The 19,193-nt window shown below is 36.8% G+C and overlaps 1 protein-coding gene across 1 annotated transcript in view; it reads right to left on the bottom strand.

Annotated features, from left to right (window-relative positions):
- Positions 1–19,193, bottom strand: part of SEMA3D (semaphorin 3D) — a 137,828-nt gene that overhangs the window by 53,983 nt on the left and 64,652 nt on the right. The window contains exons 4-6 of the mRNA XM_054399830.1: positions 8,454–8,516; positions 6,714–6,833; positions 2,443–2,536 (exon numbers count right to left, since the gene is read on the bottom strand). Coding sequence (XP_054255805.1) covers positions 2,443–2,536; positions 6,714–6,833; positions 8,454–8,516 — 277 coding nt within the window. The remainder of the gene's footprint in view (positions 1–2,442; positions 2,537–6,713; positions 6,834–8,453; positions 8,517–19,193) is intronic.

Genomic DNA, 19,193 nt, shown 5'->3' with positions numbered 1-19,193 from the left:
GAATTGCATAATATTATCTGCTTTCCTTCAGGTCTCAGTACTTTTCTATAAAGAAGCAAAGAAACAGTATCACTGTGACTTTTTTTCTTTTTTTCCACAGAGTGCATTTTACAATTTTATTTCCTGTTTGCAGTTGTGTTTAGATTTGTTTGTTTGTTTGTTTTGTCTTGTTGTTGTTGGTTTTGCTTAGTGGCTTGCAACAATAAATCCCCAGAGTTTGTAAAAAGAAAAAAAGGTTTGTGTTCATAAAAAATAATCATATAAAAAACTATATGATACAGACAATCCTGTTCCAGGATTTCCTTCTCCAGGTTTTCTGATACTCTGAGTGTAAACATTTCATAAGATCTTTTAGAGAGAAATCCTTTGTTGAGAATGAAAGCAGAATAAATACCACTCACCACAGACATTTTTGTTTTCATTTGCAAAAGATGTAAATGCACTTCAAAAAAAAAAAAGAGAGAGAGATCAAGGAAAAAAACCACAAAACACCACATACCACCAAAATCACAGTCCACCATCCACAAATACTTTACTTGAGAAAAAAAAAATCAATCAGCCTTCTTTTTACCTCATTATTATTGTTAGTTATGTATTATTTCCCTGACAGTATTGGAAAGCACATCTTTCAGACAGCATGTCGCCTTTGTAAAGAGAGAATAGTGGATTCTGAAAGGTATTTGTCATAATGAGGAATGGGCAGGGTAATTGGTATTTGCTAACTGACAGGCACTCAGTGATCGATAATTCTGCAGGGCTAACAGAAATTCTTCATCCTTGCTTAGAGTCTGCTGACAAGGCATTTTCAGCACTTCTTTCGTCTTTTGGTATCTCTCATTCCAAGTTTCAGTTAGGTCTAGAACAGTTTTGGTGAAGAGTAATTTGTAACAGAGGATGGATGATGAGCAGGTGATTTTTCAGACTTGGGGTGAAATTTTGTGTAGAAGAGGCATTATGCATTTCTACAAAGAATTACAATTACAGATGTATTAACCTAAATACATTAACGAAATGATAATGAAATGTAATTTAGCTCTTATGTATAACTGATTCAGAGTGTTTTCTGAAGGATACAAATAAATTTTATTTCCACTTATCAGATAAACAAAACTAGGCAGAGAGAAGTGACATGCCAAAGGATACTTCTCTCATCAGTGGCAGGGGCAGAATGGCATCACTGCAGTATCTTGTCAACAAGCTATACTGCTTTCCTAACACTTTTGATAATAAAGTAATCACCAAAAGATAGGCCAAGAATTCATTCTCTGATCATGTCTATAACTCTTTATAGTGTTCCTTGCACATTATTGTAAAGCACTTGAAACCAGGCACAGTCAGCGATACTAGAATATCCGGATCATTAATTTTGTCTACCTTGAAAACTGTACCGAAGTTCATGGTTTAGCTAGCTAAAGCACAGCAGCTTCTTCGTTTCACAAGATGTAATAGAGCAGTCAAAGCACTAGGGTGCTACTGAAATTAGCCAACTCCATAATAAATCATGAAGTTCTCCTGCATAAAAAAAAAGTTTCTAGAATCCCATTTTAAAAATAGACTTCATGGTCATTAAACAGTACTAAGGGTCCCTGAGAAGAATAAGTGCTGGCTTTAATCTATTGTTTTTAATAAAGGAAGTCCTGCCCCATCTGTTGGGTCAGAATCACAAATCATCTATCTTATTATCTGAGAATAAAGACAGAACATTAGTCATATTCTTTTTATAACACAGAGTGACCGATACTTCAAAGCATTGTCACCACTGCTCTTTGGCGGTAAATGAAAACGTCATGGTGCTTCACTCTTATCTTGTATTCATATGCTTGACGAACAAGTTAAATGAAAACTGCACAAAGCTATGAACCAAACCCTGACAAAAGTAGCTCTTATAGTGATTTGAAATCCAGAGGTCAAGCTGACATTCCTCAGCACCAAATGTCAGACCACACAGCTCTCTGATGCACGCAGTAGGCAGATTGCACTATCTTGTTCCTAGGCTTCCAGCTTCAGAAGTGGCTACTGGAGTAAATAGAAACCTCAAAAATGTATTTATGGAAATAGTGGATGTCAGCAGACTTCAAAGAGCAGAACACATTGATAATTGCAAAAGAGGCCCAGAAGCGCTTCAAATATTGTCTGACCATGTGGGTTTTTTTGTTGTCTTCTTAAGGAGAAATGACTGGGTAAAGATGAAACTCTTTTCTTGCTCAGCTGGCAGAGGCTTTGCAGCTGCTTACATGTCTCTGATTGTGTTGCTGTATTTCCAGCTCTTTGGTATCTGCAGAGTGAAGTCTTCCTCAACCCCAAGAGTGTAAATCAGTACTGGAAACATGACTGAGGCAGAGGAGCTCCAATGATAACATCTGGTGAGCCTCTAGCCCCAGAATTTGCATTATGAAGGCACTGCACATCTGAGAGGAGCACCTGACTCTGATGGCTTCTTACCTGCCATCACTGAAGCAAAGGGCTGCTGAGGATCAAAAGGACATTTCAACCTGCCAGACTCCAAGTTCTGAGTGTCCAGCCGGAATACCATTTCCTGAGAATAAAAACATATTCGTTAGGTGGCATGGCTGCACTAAGCAAGAAAACCTCACTTAGCCAAACTGTTCTGCTACACACAAAGGGAAGGTGTCTTAGATCACACAGCTGTCGTATCAGCATTGATGTTTACAGTCTGTGTCTCTGTTAAATATCTGTAATTTTTTTTACCCATTCTTTTAACAAACCCTTTTCACTCTATAGTGACAAACAAATCTAAAATACAAAATTATTTTCAGACAAAAAAAGATGCATTGTTAATTTCTAATCAAATTAAAATCTGGATTGTACTTAAAAGGCATTGACTTCTACTTGGGAAAGTGCTGATAGACTGTGTTGCAACAGAGGAATCAGAAGGGATTCTGGCTAATTCTTAAATTTCTCCAGGGACTGCTGAATAATGTTTGCAGCAGAGTTCAGTCCCTTTTAAACAAAAGCAGTATATGCTTTCTCTTGTTATTTTTAACAAGCCTAATGATACAAGAGAGATCAGAATAGATCCTTCCTTGTAGTTCCCAAATAGTGTGATTAATTCCTGGGTCACAGAGCAAGGGCATAGAAGAAGATAAAGGAAAGAAGTTATTTAAATTTTTTTCCTGATGTTTTCAGAGAGCAATCAACAACTCAATTATTTTAATCATTTAAGTTTTATTATAGTTTTGAATTGAAAAACAAAACAACAACAAAAAAACCCTCATATTTTTTACTTATTCCTTTCATAGGTTTCTCAGAATCACACCTAACCTGAAGCTCACAGTGATCCCTTCTGAAGGCAAACTGATTGCTCAGAGGATTAAAGTCAAATCTTTTCAGGTACAGAGACCTGATTTTCAGAATTCTGCTGCTGTTAGAGAAAGGACATTGTCTACAGAAGTGCTGTTACCAAACTTTCTTCTCTGCAGTGATTTTTAATATCCCACCAGTGTTCAGGAATGAAATCTTTGTGGACTTAATATCCATTGTAAAGACATTGAAGCTAGTTTTAAAAAAAAATCAAACCTCCTCTATGATTTAAACAATTACTTTAAAAAGGGTCAAGTGACTTTAATTGTTTTTATGCATCTGCCTTGCAAGAGGATTGAAGAGTACAAACAACAGTTAAGTATGTCCAAAGATAGCCACATAGGATCAAGCTTCACAACACATTAATTCAATCCACCCTTAAGGTACATTAGATTGTAAACGACAAAAACTTCCTATTTAATTGAGGAGTCTCCTAAACTCTCCAGGCTCAGAAGACAAAAGCCCAGGCTATTGAACAATTAAGCTCCTTAAGAGAAATGAAAAATCAATTCCAATCTGTGAACATAAATTCCATTTCCTAGCTGATACAATCCTAGTTGATACAAAGCAGAATTTATTCATCATGCAACAAGCCTTGTTATCTTCCCAAACCTGTGGAACACCAAGAAAACTGAATTCTCAGATCACACCAAGGACAAAACTAAATTAAAATGAAAAACTAAACATTTTTTACCTTTTATTTTTTTCCCTAACAATGCTGTGTTAGTGTCCCATTCTCCTAAGATATGCAATCCTGACATACTCAGAGGGCCCATGTGGTATCACATGAAAGGAGGCTGGTTGCAAGTCCAGCAGTACTCGAGGGACTGAGGGCTTTATAGATCAACATCAAATATTTCAGACTTCACCCAGACAAACTAATGGACACTACAAGGCATTCACACAGAATTAACCTCCTGCTTTCACTTCGGACAAAGCTTTCAAAGAAAAGAGCATCCCTTGGAGAGCTGTGGCTCACAGCACCAACCAGGCTAAACTGCTTCTTCACTGGCCAAGAGAAGTTTTGGCAGTAACTTCAGCAATAGCAAGACTAGGACTTTAATCCCCTTTAATTGTGTGATCCCATTGGGGATTTGTACTGCTTCAAAAGCCGTGTCTGCTGTGGTTTTGAGTCACCTGATCCACACTGTTTTCCTCTCTGTTTTCACAGCACTGGCCAGCAGACCACTGGGCAGATCCACCAGCAGCTTTCAAAGGTCAGAAGAGCACTGCCTAGTTTCACAGCCTCTGTGAGGCTATCTCAGGCTCTGTCTCTCCCAAGCATCATTCCACAATTTCCTGTAGAGGTTGCTAGTTACCAAACATTTATTACCTATTCTTATAAGCCAGAGATTTTAAACAAAAGAAAAAAAAAGGGGGGTGGGGGGGGGTGGGGGGGGGGGGGAGTGGGGGGGAGTGGGGGGTGGCACAAAAAGACTGAAAGAATGGACCTGTAGTAAAAGTGTTTTAAATTACCATGTAGAACTCATGATTTCAGTTCCTACAATAAGATATTTTCAGATGCCTGTTAAATCTATGTCAATAGATTTGCCCTGAGCACACTGCTGTCATGTCACATTTATCTGTAGAAGCAACGCAAGGACATTGGCTATAAGGTATCTGAAGGTCCAAGAAAGAAAAGAAAGGAAAATATACCTGATGTCATTCAAAGCTGCTAATTTAGTAGGAGGCTGTAGAAAAGATGAACCATCAGAAAAGGCATGAGTAGTGCTGAACAGTATTCAACCTACCACTGCAGCTGAGCAACCAGGAGGAATGCAGGAGAGGCAGGACTGGGAGACAGTGAGGGGATTAGAAAATACAATACCAGGATTCTTCTTTCATTTCCTCTCATAAGGTAATTGGTCATGTCTAATCGAGACAGACCACTTGTCTAGACTGGCTGCTGGACTGAACAATCAGAACAACCCATAATTTCATAATGTCTGATGAAAACCACCTTCACAAATGAAGTAGTTAAAGGTGCAATGGTAGAGTGAATAAGGCATACTGCTAATGATCTAGAGGTAAACCAGAGCCAATCTTGTACTCTGGTGAGAACTGTTCTTTTCAATGCAGCTGTGTATTTGATCATTCAGGCTAAGGAATCAGCCTGACACAAGGGTTCTAAAATTTCCATTGCTTCAACTGGGATATTTAAAGTGGTGAAGTAGAGAAGTTTACATAACTATTTCATTGCAAGCCCAATTATACAACAGATATAAAACAGTATCAGGAACATTAATGGCTCAATAAGGAAAGAAACCAATGCACAGATTTCAGGCAACTCCAGCTGCTGTAACATTGACAGCTCCTGTGGGCTGGTCAACCAACTCACAGATTACACGGAATATGATGATGGATCTCAGCTTAGGTAACTATTAATAACCTTACTTTTTTTTACTTTTTTTTTTCTGTGGGCATCTGCCTTTGATCCTGTATGTCAGAGTGACTTCCATGTCTATACATTTCAGGTTATAACTTTTAATAGCATCATTAGACCTAATTTCTTATGTTCTAGATTTAACTGAGATCCAAAGAAAAGAGAAAGCTATTTCTGTGACTGCATAGGAAGCCTGCACTGCAGGCAAACAGCCAGACAGGTTCTTGACACTGTCTGAGAACAGAGTTAGTGTTATAAATACAGCCAAGGTGTTAATACATATAGGAGTTAAAAAGAGACTTGTGTACTAAGTGGCTGCTTGACACAACACCAAAATTCTTCTGTTGTGGGGGTTAGGTCTCAAACATTTACCACTTAGGATGGAGATTTCTTTGTCACCAGCAAATGAAAACCAGTCAGCTGCTAACTTCAGTCCAGGAATATGCAAGTAGTGATAGAGATTACACGGTGTCTAGCAACAAGGCTGCAAACCATCTGCAAAACCCTGAGATGTCAACTTTGGCTTCAGGCTCAGAGAACATTTACAAACTATGCATTACTCTCATGCACAAGGAATAGGAAATCATCTCTGGGGACCACGGGTATGTGTACATTAAAAGATAGAACTAGGAGTGTCATCTTGAACTCTGCATGTGTTTGTGTATATGTAAGCAGAAAGTATGTGTGGAAATGACTTACTAGAAAGAAAGAAATCTGGGTTAAGCAGTCTCTTCACTTAGTTAATCATATGAATGTGTCATTCTGAAGAACTTTGTGTATTAAGCCCTACTGAGGAAAGTGCTTTGTTCAAAAGCGATAGGCACGTATCAGCTGTGAGAGTGTGTGTTGCTGTCTGACCTGCAGAATCCACCATTTACCCTCCTATTTATGCAAGCTGCTGTCAGATCATTTTTTATACACTCCCGCGGTATTTTCCAGTCTATGATGAATGCTAAACAAGATGAAGGTTATTCTTTGACATGTCAGAGTAGTGAGGAAATTAAATTACCTCTTTGTGAGTTCCAAGTTCAATGTATCCACAGAGAGGGTGAAATGCTCCTGTGCCACAGACATAAACATGGGTTCGGTTGTAGGGCTGAAGAACTCTGATAAAATTAGCACATTCTGTCTATTGGGAAAAGAAAGACAAAGGTTCATTTTCAAGTTTATTCTCTTTCACACTATACATTGTATTAGATTATTGCTGTAGTATTGGCATATTTAAACTCAAAACTACCACAGAAGAGACTGTTTATTAAATAGTTCAAAGTTGTGACAGACACAGTTTTTCGGTGGCTATCCACTAGACAGTTCATCAATCAGACTTGTAAGCCTATTTCTGCTATAAAGCTTACAGCCACAAGAAGCTATGTCGTTAAACACAAGTTTGGAAGAGATCTGCTCAGCCTGTGTTGTAGAAAACAAACTGTCAACAGCTGGGCAGAGACTAGAGATCCCAGTTCAAAGTTCTGTGCAAGCTTTAACACCAAAAGGTCCCATGCTAGAAATCACTGTAGTGTACTGAAGGGTTTCAGCATGCTCCCAAGGATAAACTTTCGGTATGAGTGAATTTCCTTTACACTAACCACATTCTACTGATCACTTTTGTTTGGGCATTTCTGAGTCCTATGGGTTGCTTATCTCAGTCTTGGCACTTGCTGCTAAGTAGCACTGGTGCTGCTGCCTGCTGCTAGGGTGCTACATGGGAAGGTAGGAAAAGCTTGCTGCAGCCTTTCCTAAAATTAAACAAATTCATATACATATAAGAAGGTACTTAGGAGGGTATACACAAGAGCTATTCATATGTACAAGCTACTGTCCTACACTTAAGTGAGAGGTAGTCTGCAGAGACCAATATAGGAAGCACAAAGGAAATATTTATGATCTGCAAAAAATCCTCCATATAGAGCAGTACCGGAATTTTTCCAGTGCCCAGCAGATGTGTTGTTTAGATTTTGTCTGCTGTGAAGATAAGGGCAGCAATAAGTTAGGATAAAAAGTTAAAATTCCTCAGGCAGAGTAGCTGAGAGAATGTTTTGAGTTGGAGTCCACCTTAGTAATAGACACGCTGGACAGAAACACGATTTGTGGAGAGAAAAGGAAGTTTTATTATACAGCAGGGAAATGTTTACTTTTATAGAGGGCTCTAGACGCATGATGTAATTTGTGCTATGCAAGAGAGAGATGGAAGTTTTATTGTAAAATGAATGCACCTTAAATGCACTTCCTAAAGAGACTTCCTAAAGAAGATTAGTGGTTCCAGGGAAAAGCTAATAAGTCTGAGATTCTGTTTTAACCTTAACTGCAGCTGTCTGCAAATTAAGTTAATTTGTACTCTGCTCTGCTACTCTGTTTCGTTAATGAATTATAATGAAGTTACATTCAGGATATTCCCAAAGAAAAAAAAAAAGAAGTTGTTGGATGGGAAAGAAAGGGTTTTAGGGAACTATAATCTAGGATGCATTTTGAGGAAAGTCTATGTATCTTTCAGTTTTAATTATTATATAATGAGGATAGCTTAGCATGATTGCTGCTTGCAATATTGGTTTTTTTTTTTCCTAAAGCACTAGCATTTAAAGAAAAAATAAAAGTGCAACATTTATTTTTTTGTTTAAATGAATGAAAACCAGTTCATTAGTTCAGGAAAAGAGTGTAACAACAGTTTACTAACCCATTTTGTGCATATAGAAACAAATACACAGATATATAATATTCTCAGTAATAATAAAAGCATATATACTGTACTTACATGGGCATCTTTCCCAGCTAATTTGCATAATTCTACCTTTTCTTTTGTTGCAGGCCAGTAAATCTGTAACATAGTTAAAATGAGACAAAGATTATGATTATTAGAAATTGTCCTGTGACTGTAATTTAACTATTTCTTTGAACAAAGTTAAACCAGATTTATGCATGTTGAAGGAATTTGCTTGCAAATTGATATATACATGAGGAATTGAGCAGCCTGGTCTTGTGGAAGGCATCCCTGCTAATGCCAGGGGTGTTGGAATTAGATGATCTTTAATGTCCCTTTCAACCCAAACCATTCTGTGAATCTATGACTTTGAATATAGGATTCCATTACACAAAGTGAGGAGGCTTTAAATCAAACCTCATGCTCTTTGTTCATTTCCTCATTGGCTACATGTTCTTTTAAAAAGCTGATCTGCTTAGCACACCTTGTCACCATTATGAATTGTGTGGATATTTCTCAAAGGTGTGATGAGCCAAACCATCTTGAAACTATAACTGCAAAACAAGGAAAATTGGATTTGTGATGAATTTGGTCTAGTGGACTTGGAAAAGCCATCATTAAAACAAACAAAGAAAAAAAAATTAAAAATCTGTAGCTTTTACTGTTAATTTTCAAATTAAAAGAAGTTTTGTTCAAAAAACCTAAAGGTAGCTTAAGGCAAGTTTCTAGAACAAAAAACTACAGTTTTAAAATGTCACTCACCAACCAGAACTGGGTTTGCTGAGAAAATGAGACAGAAATGTAGAGGATAAACATGTACCTTAGATAACTGGTAGCATATATTATTGCTGTTTCTTCTCTCATCTGCACTTCAGAATTCTATAAACTAGGTTTTAGTGTAGATGGAGCCAGATGACAGACTACCATCAATTACTGTAATCTCAATTATGTTAGTGAAGAAATATCAGTGAACAACAACTCAGACTCTGGCTCATTGATTTCCATTAAGCAGTCAAAATTGGACATTATTAAGTATATGCTTGATTTTATTAAATTCAAAATTGAGGTTAAATATAAAATCTTCCTGAATCACCTTGATAAATATGGATCTTCTCTCCTTCTTTTGACAAGACAAAGGTATAGCCATTTCACATGACTAATAATAACAAAAAATCACATTATTTTTTGAGCAAATATTTGAGCTTAGGAAAAGTCCTAGAAATCACTATGCAGATTACTAGTAGTCATAGATGCTTTTAGAATAGAGTCTCAAATTACTTTATAAAATCTTAAATAGTGAAATATGTGGGAAGAAAGAATTATTATAACATACATTGGAAAAAAATCATCATGAAGTAAGGATGCATGACTCAACTGTAAGCAAGAGGAATTAACCACTGTTGTGTTCCCTTTTTCTCACACATCTGTTGGCATCTTGCAGGATGTCACTCAGTACCATACTGGTAAATAAAATAAAAGTGTGCCCTGTGTGAAATAGCTTTATCACTGTCCAAAATTTACAGTCAGTGTTCCTCTCAATCTTAAAATGATCTTTTTATTTCTCCTCTTCTTCTCTTCTCAATGAAAATGGATGTATCAGCTTTCTGCAAGGAAATCAATTTCTTCTCAAGTGAATTTGCAGTTACCTTTTTGATTAAAAGGCTGTAGTGAAGATAATGCATTTTAGTTACTTAAACCTTAACCCTTCACGTCAATATTTATTAAAAGACAGAGATAAGGCAGCATAACAACATCTCAGCATCAGAGCACAAATTTACTTTCCCAGAGCATTTTCTCAGAATGATGTCATGATACCATCCAGGTACAAAAACACAATCTGAAATCAGACATGATGATGTGTCTGGATTATGCAGTGTAAAATGTCAGAAGGTATGGAGGAAAGTACTGGGAACATTGTAAAGCCATCAGAAAGAGCCAAAGGTATCACCAGTGAACACATCTCATCTCTGCCTGGGTAGAGTGGGATGATTCTCCCTTCTAGCACTGGTCTGGCACAAGTGTTATTGGGTTAAGGAGGAGACCTGATGTTTAAGAGCTGATGATGAGGAAAAGATGATGAGAAGGAACATGTGGAAGAATATAATTTCTCCAAGGAGACTCAAGCTGAAATCTGATCTTCAGTTATCTTGGACATAAACTTTATGTCCAGTTCTGCCCAAGATCCCTGTATCAGAAACAGAGAAGGCTAGAGTTTTTTGAAGGATTTTATGGATTTTTGGCCAAAATTTAGATATCTAATCAGATAGGCAAGATGTTCTACTGTAGGCTTGCCAAAAATGTTTGGTTCTCTTTGCCTATTATGCAGGAGAACAGAACTCCTGCTTTGGGAGGCACAGTTACATTCAAAGACATCTTCTTGGAGGCATCACACATATTAATGCACTCAACTCTGCCCTCTGTTCCTCTACAGATTTCTTCATGGAAAATAGCGTTTGTCATACAAGACTGAGATATGTACTCTCCCTTTTCTATACTAATTGGCCACAGTGAATTATCAATTAAAAAAAAAAAGAAAATCAATATTTTACTTTCTGGCTACTCAACATCCTCAGCATTTAAGTCACATTAGACAATGGAAAGTGAAGTTAAGTGATCCAACTTTAAAATCAATTAACAACTATATATGAGGATTACAGTCATATTTATTTGCTTTCAATGAAAGAAATGAGGGGTTCCCAGAAACAGTCAGGTCCAAATTGCAATAGGCCAAGAAAACTGCATAATAAATAATGAGCTGGGTGGTGCTAGTGAATTTAAGGGAAGAACATAACTAGTTTAAATACACAAACTATATACTTAAATGGGATTGTTTTCTTCTTTTAATCTCAATTTATTTTCCTTGCAAAATATCCATCTCAAAATTCCAAAGGTTAGCTACTGTCATGATTTCCTGATTTTATCTTCTATAGCTCAATTAAAAATATATATAAAACAAATCTTTCCTTTGCTTTTAAATAATTCTACAAATATTTTCCTAAATGTAGCCACAGGAAAGAAACTAAAATCTCCTAATAAATACAAGTTAATAAGTTCTCTGTTAGAAGAGTCGAAGAAAACCTCCCAGGAGGACAAAAGTAAGTAGTACCTAAGTGTATGACAGATAAGGTATCACTTTAAAGGGTAGCTGGAAATTAATTTTTTATTAAAACAAAATGTTAAAACCCATAAAGCTCCTGTTTCAGATCAGGAGCAGAGTAATTTCTAAAAGTTACATTTTTGCTTCCTGCAAAGATGGATTTTCATAATAAAGAATGAAATGAAAAGTGAGTTTAAAATAAAACAAAACTAGATTACTTACATAAATTGTTACATGGATGCTATTTATGTCATTATGTGTACATATAGATAATATCTGGACTCACTTCTAAGAGTTTCATTTCAGCTGCCATAATTTTTTTCCAGTCAGTCTATATTTCTCCATTGATCTTATTTCAAGATAATCCTTAGGAGATGGATTTGGGGAAAAGCTTCAAAACTAAACCAGTAAACTTGGATTCCAAAGCAACTATTGTATGAAAATATAGCTTTTCCAATAATAATTTCTAATGCAGTTACTAAATTTGGGATGATACTGGGCTTTACCAAAACAAAGTGAAAAATACTATGCATTGTCACAGCACAAAATAGGAGGAACACAAGATACCTAAGAAAATTATAGGACCAATGGTTATATTTCATCCTTTTGTAAGGCTTGAGAACAAATTTTTAGTTAGGGAAGGAGTAAATTAAGTTTCCAATTAAAATGAAGTATGGTATGAAAGCCAACATAACTTGGTAATGTTGTACTTTTCTTTAATAAAATACCTGACTTTCATACTACATAAAAGTGGTAGAGCTCCTCTTCATCAGAGCTCCTATTAAGTGTTTAGTAAGTTACCACAATGAAAATTGATTAGCTCATCTCACCAAAAAAAAAAAAAAAATGATTCCAAGACAATAATAGTCTGATAATAAAGAATTTGCAGTATGAAGATACTCATGAAGTTCCTCAAGAAAGCAGTGGCAGAGCTCATGCTACTTCTTACACCCTTCCTTAACCTTGGCAAAAAAAGCCTCATTCGGCAATGACACACACAGACGACAAAAATTGGGAAGCAATGCTTATACAAGTGAAGACTGTACAGAAAGAATCAAAGGCCTCTGAAGACCAGAATTATAAACAGTAAGAGGAAATGGGTATAAAATAGTCATAAATAAACATAGATTGTAGATTTTAACAAAAAATAAATCTGAAACATCAGAGTACCAAGGTTCTGGTCTATAGCAACAAAGTTGCTGCAAAAGTTGCATGAAATATTTCATGCAAGACCCCTTACAGCAGATTCGGAGCAGGTTATGAAAGGAATAACTACTACATGAGGTAGCTGCTGGTGATAGCAAGGAGTGAGACCAATTGACCAGTGGGACTCCTTCCAGTTATGTTCCCAGGATAGACACACTTATGCCAGCAGCAAACACTTGAGTCTCCCAATGAGGTCAATGACTTACGGCAGCCCTGGAGTTTTCACTGGGGCCTCTCACGTGCTTAACGCTGCACACGTGCTTCAGCACTTCTCTATCAGTATGGTCTCTGGTACAAGAAACTCCAAAGTGTTTTACTGGTGGGATATATAGCACCAGCAGGATGTGTCTGTATCTGGACTGCTCAGCATGTCTCATAACACTCATTGACTGAGTTTGAGTCTTTTGAAGAAAAGAATGGCTTCCTTCCTATTTTGATGGAATAAGAAGTGGTAGAAGTACTTGGAGCAAAATACTCCGATTTTAAACAGCTGCTTGGTGGCAGCAAGAGAAAGCGTGCTTTCTTCCCTTGTTTAATTGTTTGTACTAGATATTTGTTATACTAATGCTTGAGGGAAGACATGCAACAAAATCACAGCTTCCTGGGCATCAAAATGATTCATTGAGGCTTTCTGAATCATGTAGACTATAAGCCAGAAGCTTAAGCTCATGGGTATGAGCAATTCCCTCATATGACAGTCCCAATAATAAAGTCAGTCTGAGCTGTAAACCCATTGTCATGCTGGCATATGCAACCCACTCCCCCTTGAGAAACTCTCCTCCATAAGAAACTACTTCCCTGCATGAAAAAAGAAAAGATTCATGACTTAGTTCAATGTGACCATAAAGTGGGTACAGTAAGAGGGCAACATGATCCAGAAACACTAAAGTAAACCAGGAGACATCCTAATCCGAGTTTTGCTATTGTACTACGATACGTGACTGTCAGATCTCAACTTTCCCACCAGTAAAATGACAATTACTTTTTTCCTTTTCCCCCCTTTTTTCCTTTTTTTCCTTTCTTTTTGAAATATTTATTAATTCATAGCTGAAATAAATGAAAAGCTAAGAAAAAGAGAAAGATCAAGGAGACACAATAGTGATAAAAGACGACTGTCACACTGCTGCATAAGACCATATCATAGATGTCACACTCCATTACCATGAGAGTGGGTGTTCATGGATTGCTTCCTGAGAACTAGGACATTTATCATTTCTGTATGCCGACCCCAGGTCACTTTACTGAAAATTATTGCAAGCGCTAGAAATTTATTGAATTTCCCAACAAGAACTAGAAAGAATTTAGTGCTTTTTTAGTATTATTTTACTGAAAACAAAGTGTATTTTAATTAATGGGAAAATGAGCTAATTTTAGTCTGCTATGCATGTACATGAGTTGTTTTCTCAAATATTTCACATCTGCTGCATATGAATGTGCAGTATGGGAAGTACACTACTTGGGGAACTGGACAGATTGTTCTCATAGAAATCCTAAGAGGAAGGTTACCCTGAGTGCTTCTTGTAACTACCTCCCACTATACTTGCTGTACTCTGGCAATCAATACTTCAAAGTCATCAGAAAACAAAGGAGGTTAATATATCTTCATTATCTGAATTCTCTCTGTATTAGAAACCCAAGTAGGCTGTCTTTAGTTAAGATATTTTCATCTAATGTTGTTTATAACAATTTTTCAAAGTTTAGCTAATGCTCAGAAATAATTAGAGATCCCTAAAAGCCAGGAATGTATTCTTAAATCTCTTTCACACCTGCCACAGACCATCCTTCTTCCAACAGATATTCCCACACCTGATGTACTGATTCCCATATCAGAAATACACATCCAGGGAGATATTTGACCAGATTTTCCAACTCCAATTGTTCACAGCAGAAAATTTAATCCCTGAAAACTATAATTTGCTATGGCACAGGGAGAAGAGACAATATGAGGATCATTTCAGAGTGGTTTACAACACTGAGGGAAGTACCAATGTCATTCTTTATTTTCATGGTGCTGTCAAACTGAGTAAAACAGGCTGGAAATCAGAGGGAAGTAACAGTTGTGTATGTGGATGACACATTGAGAGAATTTTGGTATCTTAAGTTTGGCAGGTGGCTTTTAGAGTGAAACCTCTTATTAGAATCAAATGGTCTTTTTGTATTGCATCTGTCTGAGACAAAGCAAAACCTCCACGTGCCGCAACTCTCCCCTTTAACAGTGACCCGCTCTCCATCACAATTTAAAAAGCAGCCAAGGCATTCAGTACTTAAGGCTTGTCTGAAAAGTTCGTATTTATGTGTTCGTTATAAGCATATGTGAAAGCTTAAAGAAAATGGACCAGATGCTGATTTCATTTACACTGGATTAAATCATGAAAGACTTCAGTGCCTTTACACTTCATTTTCCACAGTATGACCAGACTTCTGACTATTGTCTGTTTCTCCTGAAAGGAATCTATACATCAGCTTTTTTAAGGTAAATGGCATTGCTCTGGACATGTTTATCCCTTCAGACTGAAGACAAATCCTACCTTTGAAAAAGTCAAGTACCAATATGAGCAAATGTTTTCAGAGAGCAGGATACTGGCAATTCTTTACACCTAAATGTATGGGTAAAATATAAAAACGACTGTGGATGTTTATGGAAACATAATTTATGGCAACAATGCAAAAGGAAATAGCATAGACGGTCTCTTCCACCTAGGCTTGCTGTCATTCCAGTTGCAGACTGTTTTCTTCATGTCTTGGTCCTGTCTGTTGTTTTGTGTCTGCAAACACTGTTGGAAAGCTTCCTCCCTTTCTACATAGGTGCTTAAATTTAAGTCTGTCAAACAATTTTATGGACTCCAAAAAGTTTTCAGAGGTTCACAACAAGAGTTAAATAACTCAGAGGTAAGAGGCTAGCAAGCATAAAGTTATCACCTCTGTCTCTGCATGTTCCTAACCTGAAGCACCACTGCTGACCATCTTCACAGACAGAACATTAAACTATACAAATACTCAGTAAATATTTTTTTTAATTTTATTTATTGTAACTTATAAGTAAGATGGTTTATATTAATTTTGGGAGGAAAGGAAATACTTGAAATAAGTGGAAATGAATATCTTATGAACTGCAACACCCAGAAAAATTCCTTTTGTTTCAAAAGTAGGGTCATCAGTATGCATTTCCTCCTTGGAAACTAAATCCTCATATGCAGATGGTCAAACCATGTTTCTATCAAATCTCAGCCTCAACTAAATGAGTTTCTCAAAACACTTTTTTGTTCGCAGAGACTGAGAACCATGGATTTATGATCATCCTCCTCCAGTTCCACTGGTTTGTTCTAGATTTTCCCATCCTCATTCTCCCACTTTCAGAACTTTACATATCTCCAGTGTTTTCCGTGTGACTGGTTGTCAGTGATATTTCCAGGAAAGCTTTTTCTTATGAAAGGTCAAGAGAGATTCACCCTCACACAGTCTACAGCTTTTGCTGAGGGGCAGAAAGCTAAAATCCGTTCAGTTGTAGAATAAACAGCACAATATTTGTTTAGGAAGGACCAGTCATGGTGTTACTGCGTTTCAAGGCTGCAATAAAAGTCTCAAACTCTACATATTCCTGAGGCTCTGGCTCCTTGGCAAGAACAAAAGCCTCCCTTCAGTACTGGCATTACTAATTGACAGCATTCTTATACAAACTGACAGGAGGTTTCCCAGAGCGATGAAGGTAAAATTTGGCTCCTATACCTCGAGGGTGCTATTTTACATAAATATGCACATGTATTTGTATTTATGTTCCCCTTCCTGCAGAGATGGGTGGGTCATTCTGCAGATATTGCACAATGATAACAGTGCTAACATAAAACCTCACCTGGACTGTTGGTAAGAACTGGAGATATAGAATGGAGCAGAATTTCTTTGCAGCTGTTTCATAAAAACTTACCAATCCAGTGTATATACATACATATGTATTTTTCATTGTGAAATACAGATAAAAATCAGTACAAGAGGGCATGAAAGCATAAATCACAATACAGCTGCACCCAATACTGCCAAAAATATAGTAACAGCCACAAACTAAGGATGCTCCAAGCATCAATAATTTGCGACCCTGTGCCAATACACACTGGGACAGTTGAAAACAACTTGTTCCAAAGCTGCTATTTGGGATCTGACATGTTTATCTGTTTGGCCCACATGTGGCTGTGTCTTCTAGCACTGACAGCTCCTGCAGGTTGGCAGCTTTTCAAAAGCTTGTCAGCCCTTGATAGCATTCCTATTCCTGCAGAGATGGGCGGGTCGTGCTGCGGATTACACAGTGATAATAGTGCTGACATATAACCCCTCTTGCACAGGACTTACAGAGAGGTGCACCATTTCTTTGCAGCTATTTCATAAGTGTTTACTCAGCTGATGACATTTTCTATTTAGTACTTATTTAGTCCAAAGAGTAACATAACAAAGGCTTTAGGCAAACTCACAAGAAAGTTCTACATACCAAAGTAACCTTTTCAGCAGGATCCCAGACCTTAGGAATACTACGGAATTTCTTTTCCAGCTTTCCAGCCTCTCATGCTATTATATATGTCTGGTTGGTTTTGTACACTGCCTTTCTAGTGGTTATGGCATAGCTGTCTTAAAATTTATTGTGTCCACATTTGCAGTGCCCTGGTAAATGTAGACTACTTCTCTTTTCTCCTTCCTTTTGCTGAATCTCTTTGTTTTACTCATAGGAAGGAATTGCAAATCCTCCAGTTTACAAATAGCTTGCAACACTTGTCAGGCATCTAAGAATCTTGGTTGAAGAAAAGACTATAGAACTTCATAATGCTATTCCTGCAACAGAAGCTAGAGGCTTCTATTCAGGACAGCTTCACAGAAATTATAACCCTGCCATAGAAAGATGATTATCCTTTGCTAAACTTTAGATATATGTAGAGTGCAACTGTTTTAGCTTTCTGCATTTGTCTTTTGTTCTGGAAGACTTTTCTATTACACTATGGTACTTACTATTGTTTTATAATTAAGTTTGCAAGCACTGGAGACTGGATGGATTTTTCCAAGCAGCCAGCTAAGGAAGTTTTCAACCAATTACACAATAAATTGAATAAAAACTACAATGATATAAGAAACTGGAACTCTGGAAGAACTATTGATTTATTTCATCAAGAAAAATATACCAGGAAATAAAGTCATTATTTAATATAAGTAATATAAACTAAATTAACTGATTTAGGTAAACAATTAAGTTGTAAAAAGGAAGCAATTACATTTTTTTATATATACACACTAGAGGAGGGAGTAGGATACAATGCTTTGGATGTTTCTTTTAATGCTATTCCAAATATGTCTTAATATAGAGCATTCGGCTCTACAATATAATCTTGCCAAGTAATTATGTCTACAGAAGAGGATTGTTCAGGATCCAGACTTGGCTTTTTGAGGTATAAGTAGTTCCTAATATAAAAAACATCTGAAACTGAGGCTTTTTTAAGGTAATCTGAACCTACCCAGCATAGAGAGCATTCTATAGTTTGTGTTCAGTTTTGTTTTAAAGAAAGGAAATCCCAAACTATGCTCAATCTTGTATTCTAGTTTCAAAGCTCTTACGCTTCTCTTACTGTCCCAGCTTATTCTTAACCCTCCATCCTCAAAGTTATTAATAAACACATTACTTATGTGCAGAAACTTAATATTCTAATAAATTACCTTTCATTTTAATAGCTGCGTATAAGCAGGTTTGTTTGGTGTTTTTGTTTTTCTTTGTTTTTTTTTTTTTCCATATGGCTCTTACTCCAAAGGAGTACAAAGGACATACTTCAGACTCTTGTAGTCCCAACATGTGTGGTTTCCGTGCACTAGGAAAGCCTGGAAGCAGCCACCTGGCCCTGTGCCAACCCAAACCACGGTCAGTCTAAACATAGCACTGGCAAATGCTACTTTCTGACACTTCAGTGCTACTGGAGAGTATCCTTTAGCATTGAAACCTCATCAGTGACTGAGATTTATACACCACCTCGTCTAACTGTCTTCATCTCATTGCTTCCCCCGTGAAACAAGTTTCTACCAGGCAGTCTATCACAGAAGAACAAGACAGAAATACTTGTGATATCTCATGTTACACAGGCATTTACCTAACAGCAGAAACTTATAAAGTTGTTGAATGCTTACAGAGATCTTGGCAATTAGTACACCAGGATGTTTTGAAGAGATTTTTAGTCAGTTTTAGCTGTTTAAATATACTTCTCCTCAGCATTTCATCTGCAAATTTAAAGATTACTTGACTAGTTAAGCTACTACAACCAGTGTTTGATCCTGCAGATAATAATTTATTTAGTGCAAATATGCAAGTGGTTATAAATTTTATTCATTTTATTACCTTCTCCTGGGTTATCACAGATATCTAGACATACATTCTTTATTCAGTTTACTTATTGTACATTTTCATTCTAATATGAAGAGAGTCTTTGCTGTACAATATCTATATTAAATGGCACTATTTGTACATTAAT

The sequence above is a fragment of the Indicator indicator genome, chromosome 3 (genome assembly GCF_027791375.1).
Source record: "Indicator indicator isolate 239-I01 chromosome 3, UM_Iind_1.1, whole genome shotgun sequence".
Lineage (NCBI taxonomy): Eukaryota > Metazoa > Chordata > Aves > Piciformes > Indicatoridae > Indicator > Indicator indicator.
The sequence above is the reverse complement of the archived record's forward strand: the minus strand, read 5'-3'. Positions and strand labels throughout refer to the sequence as shown.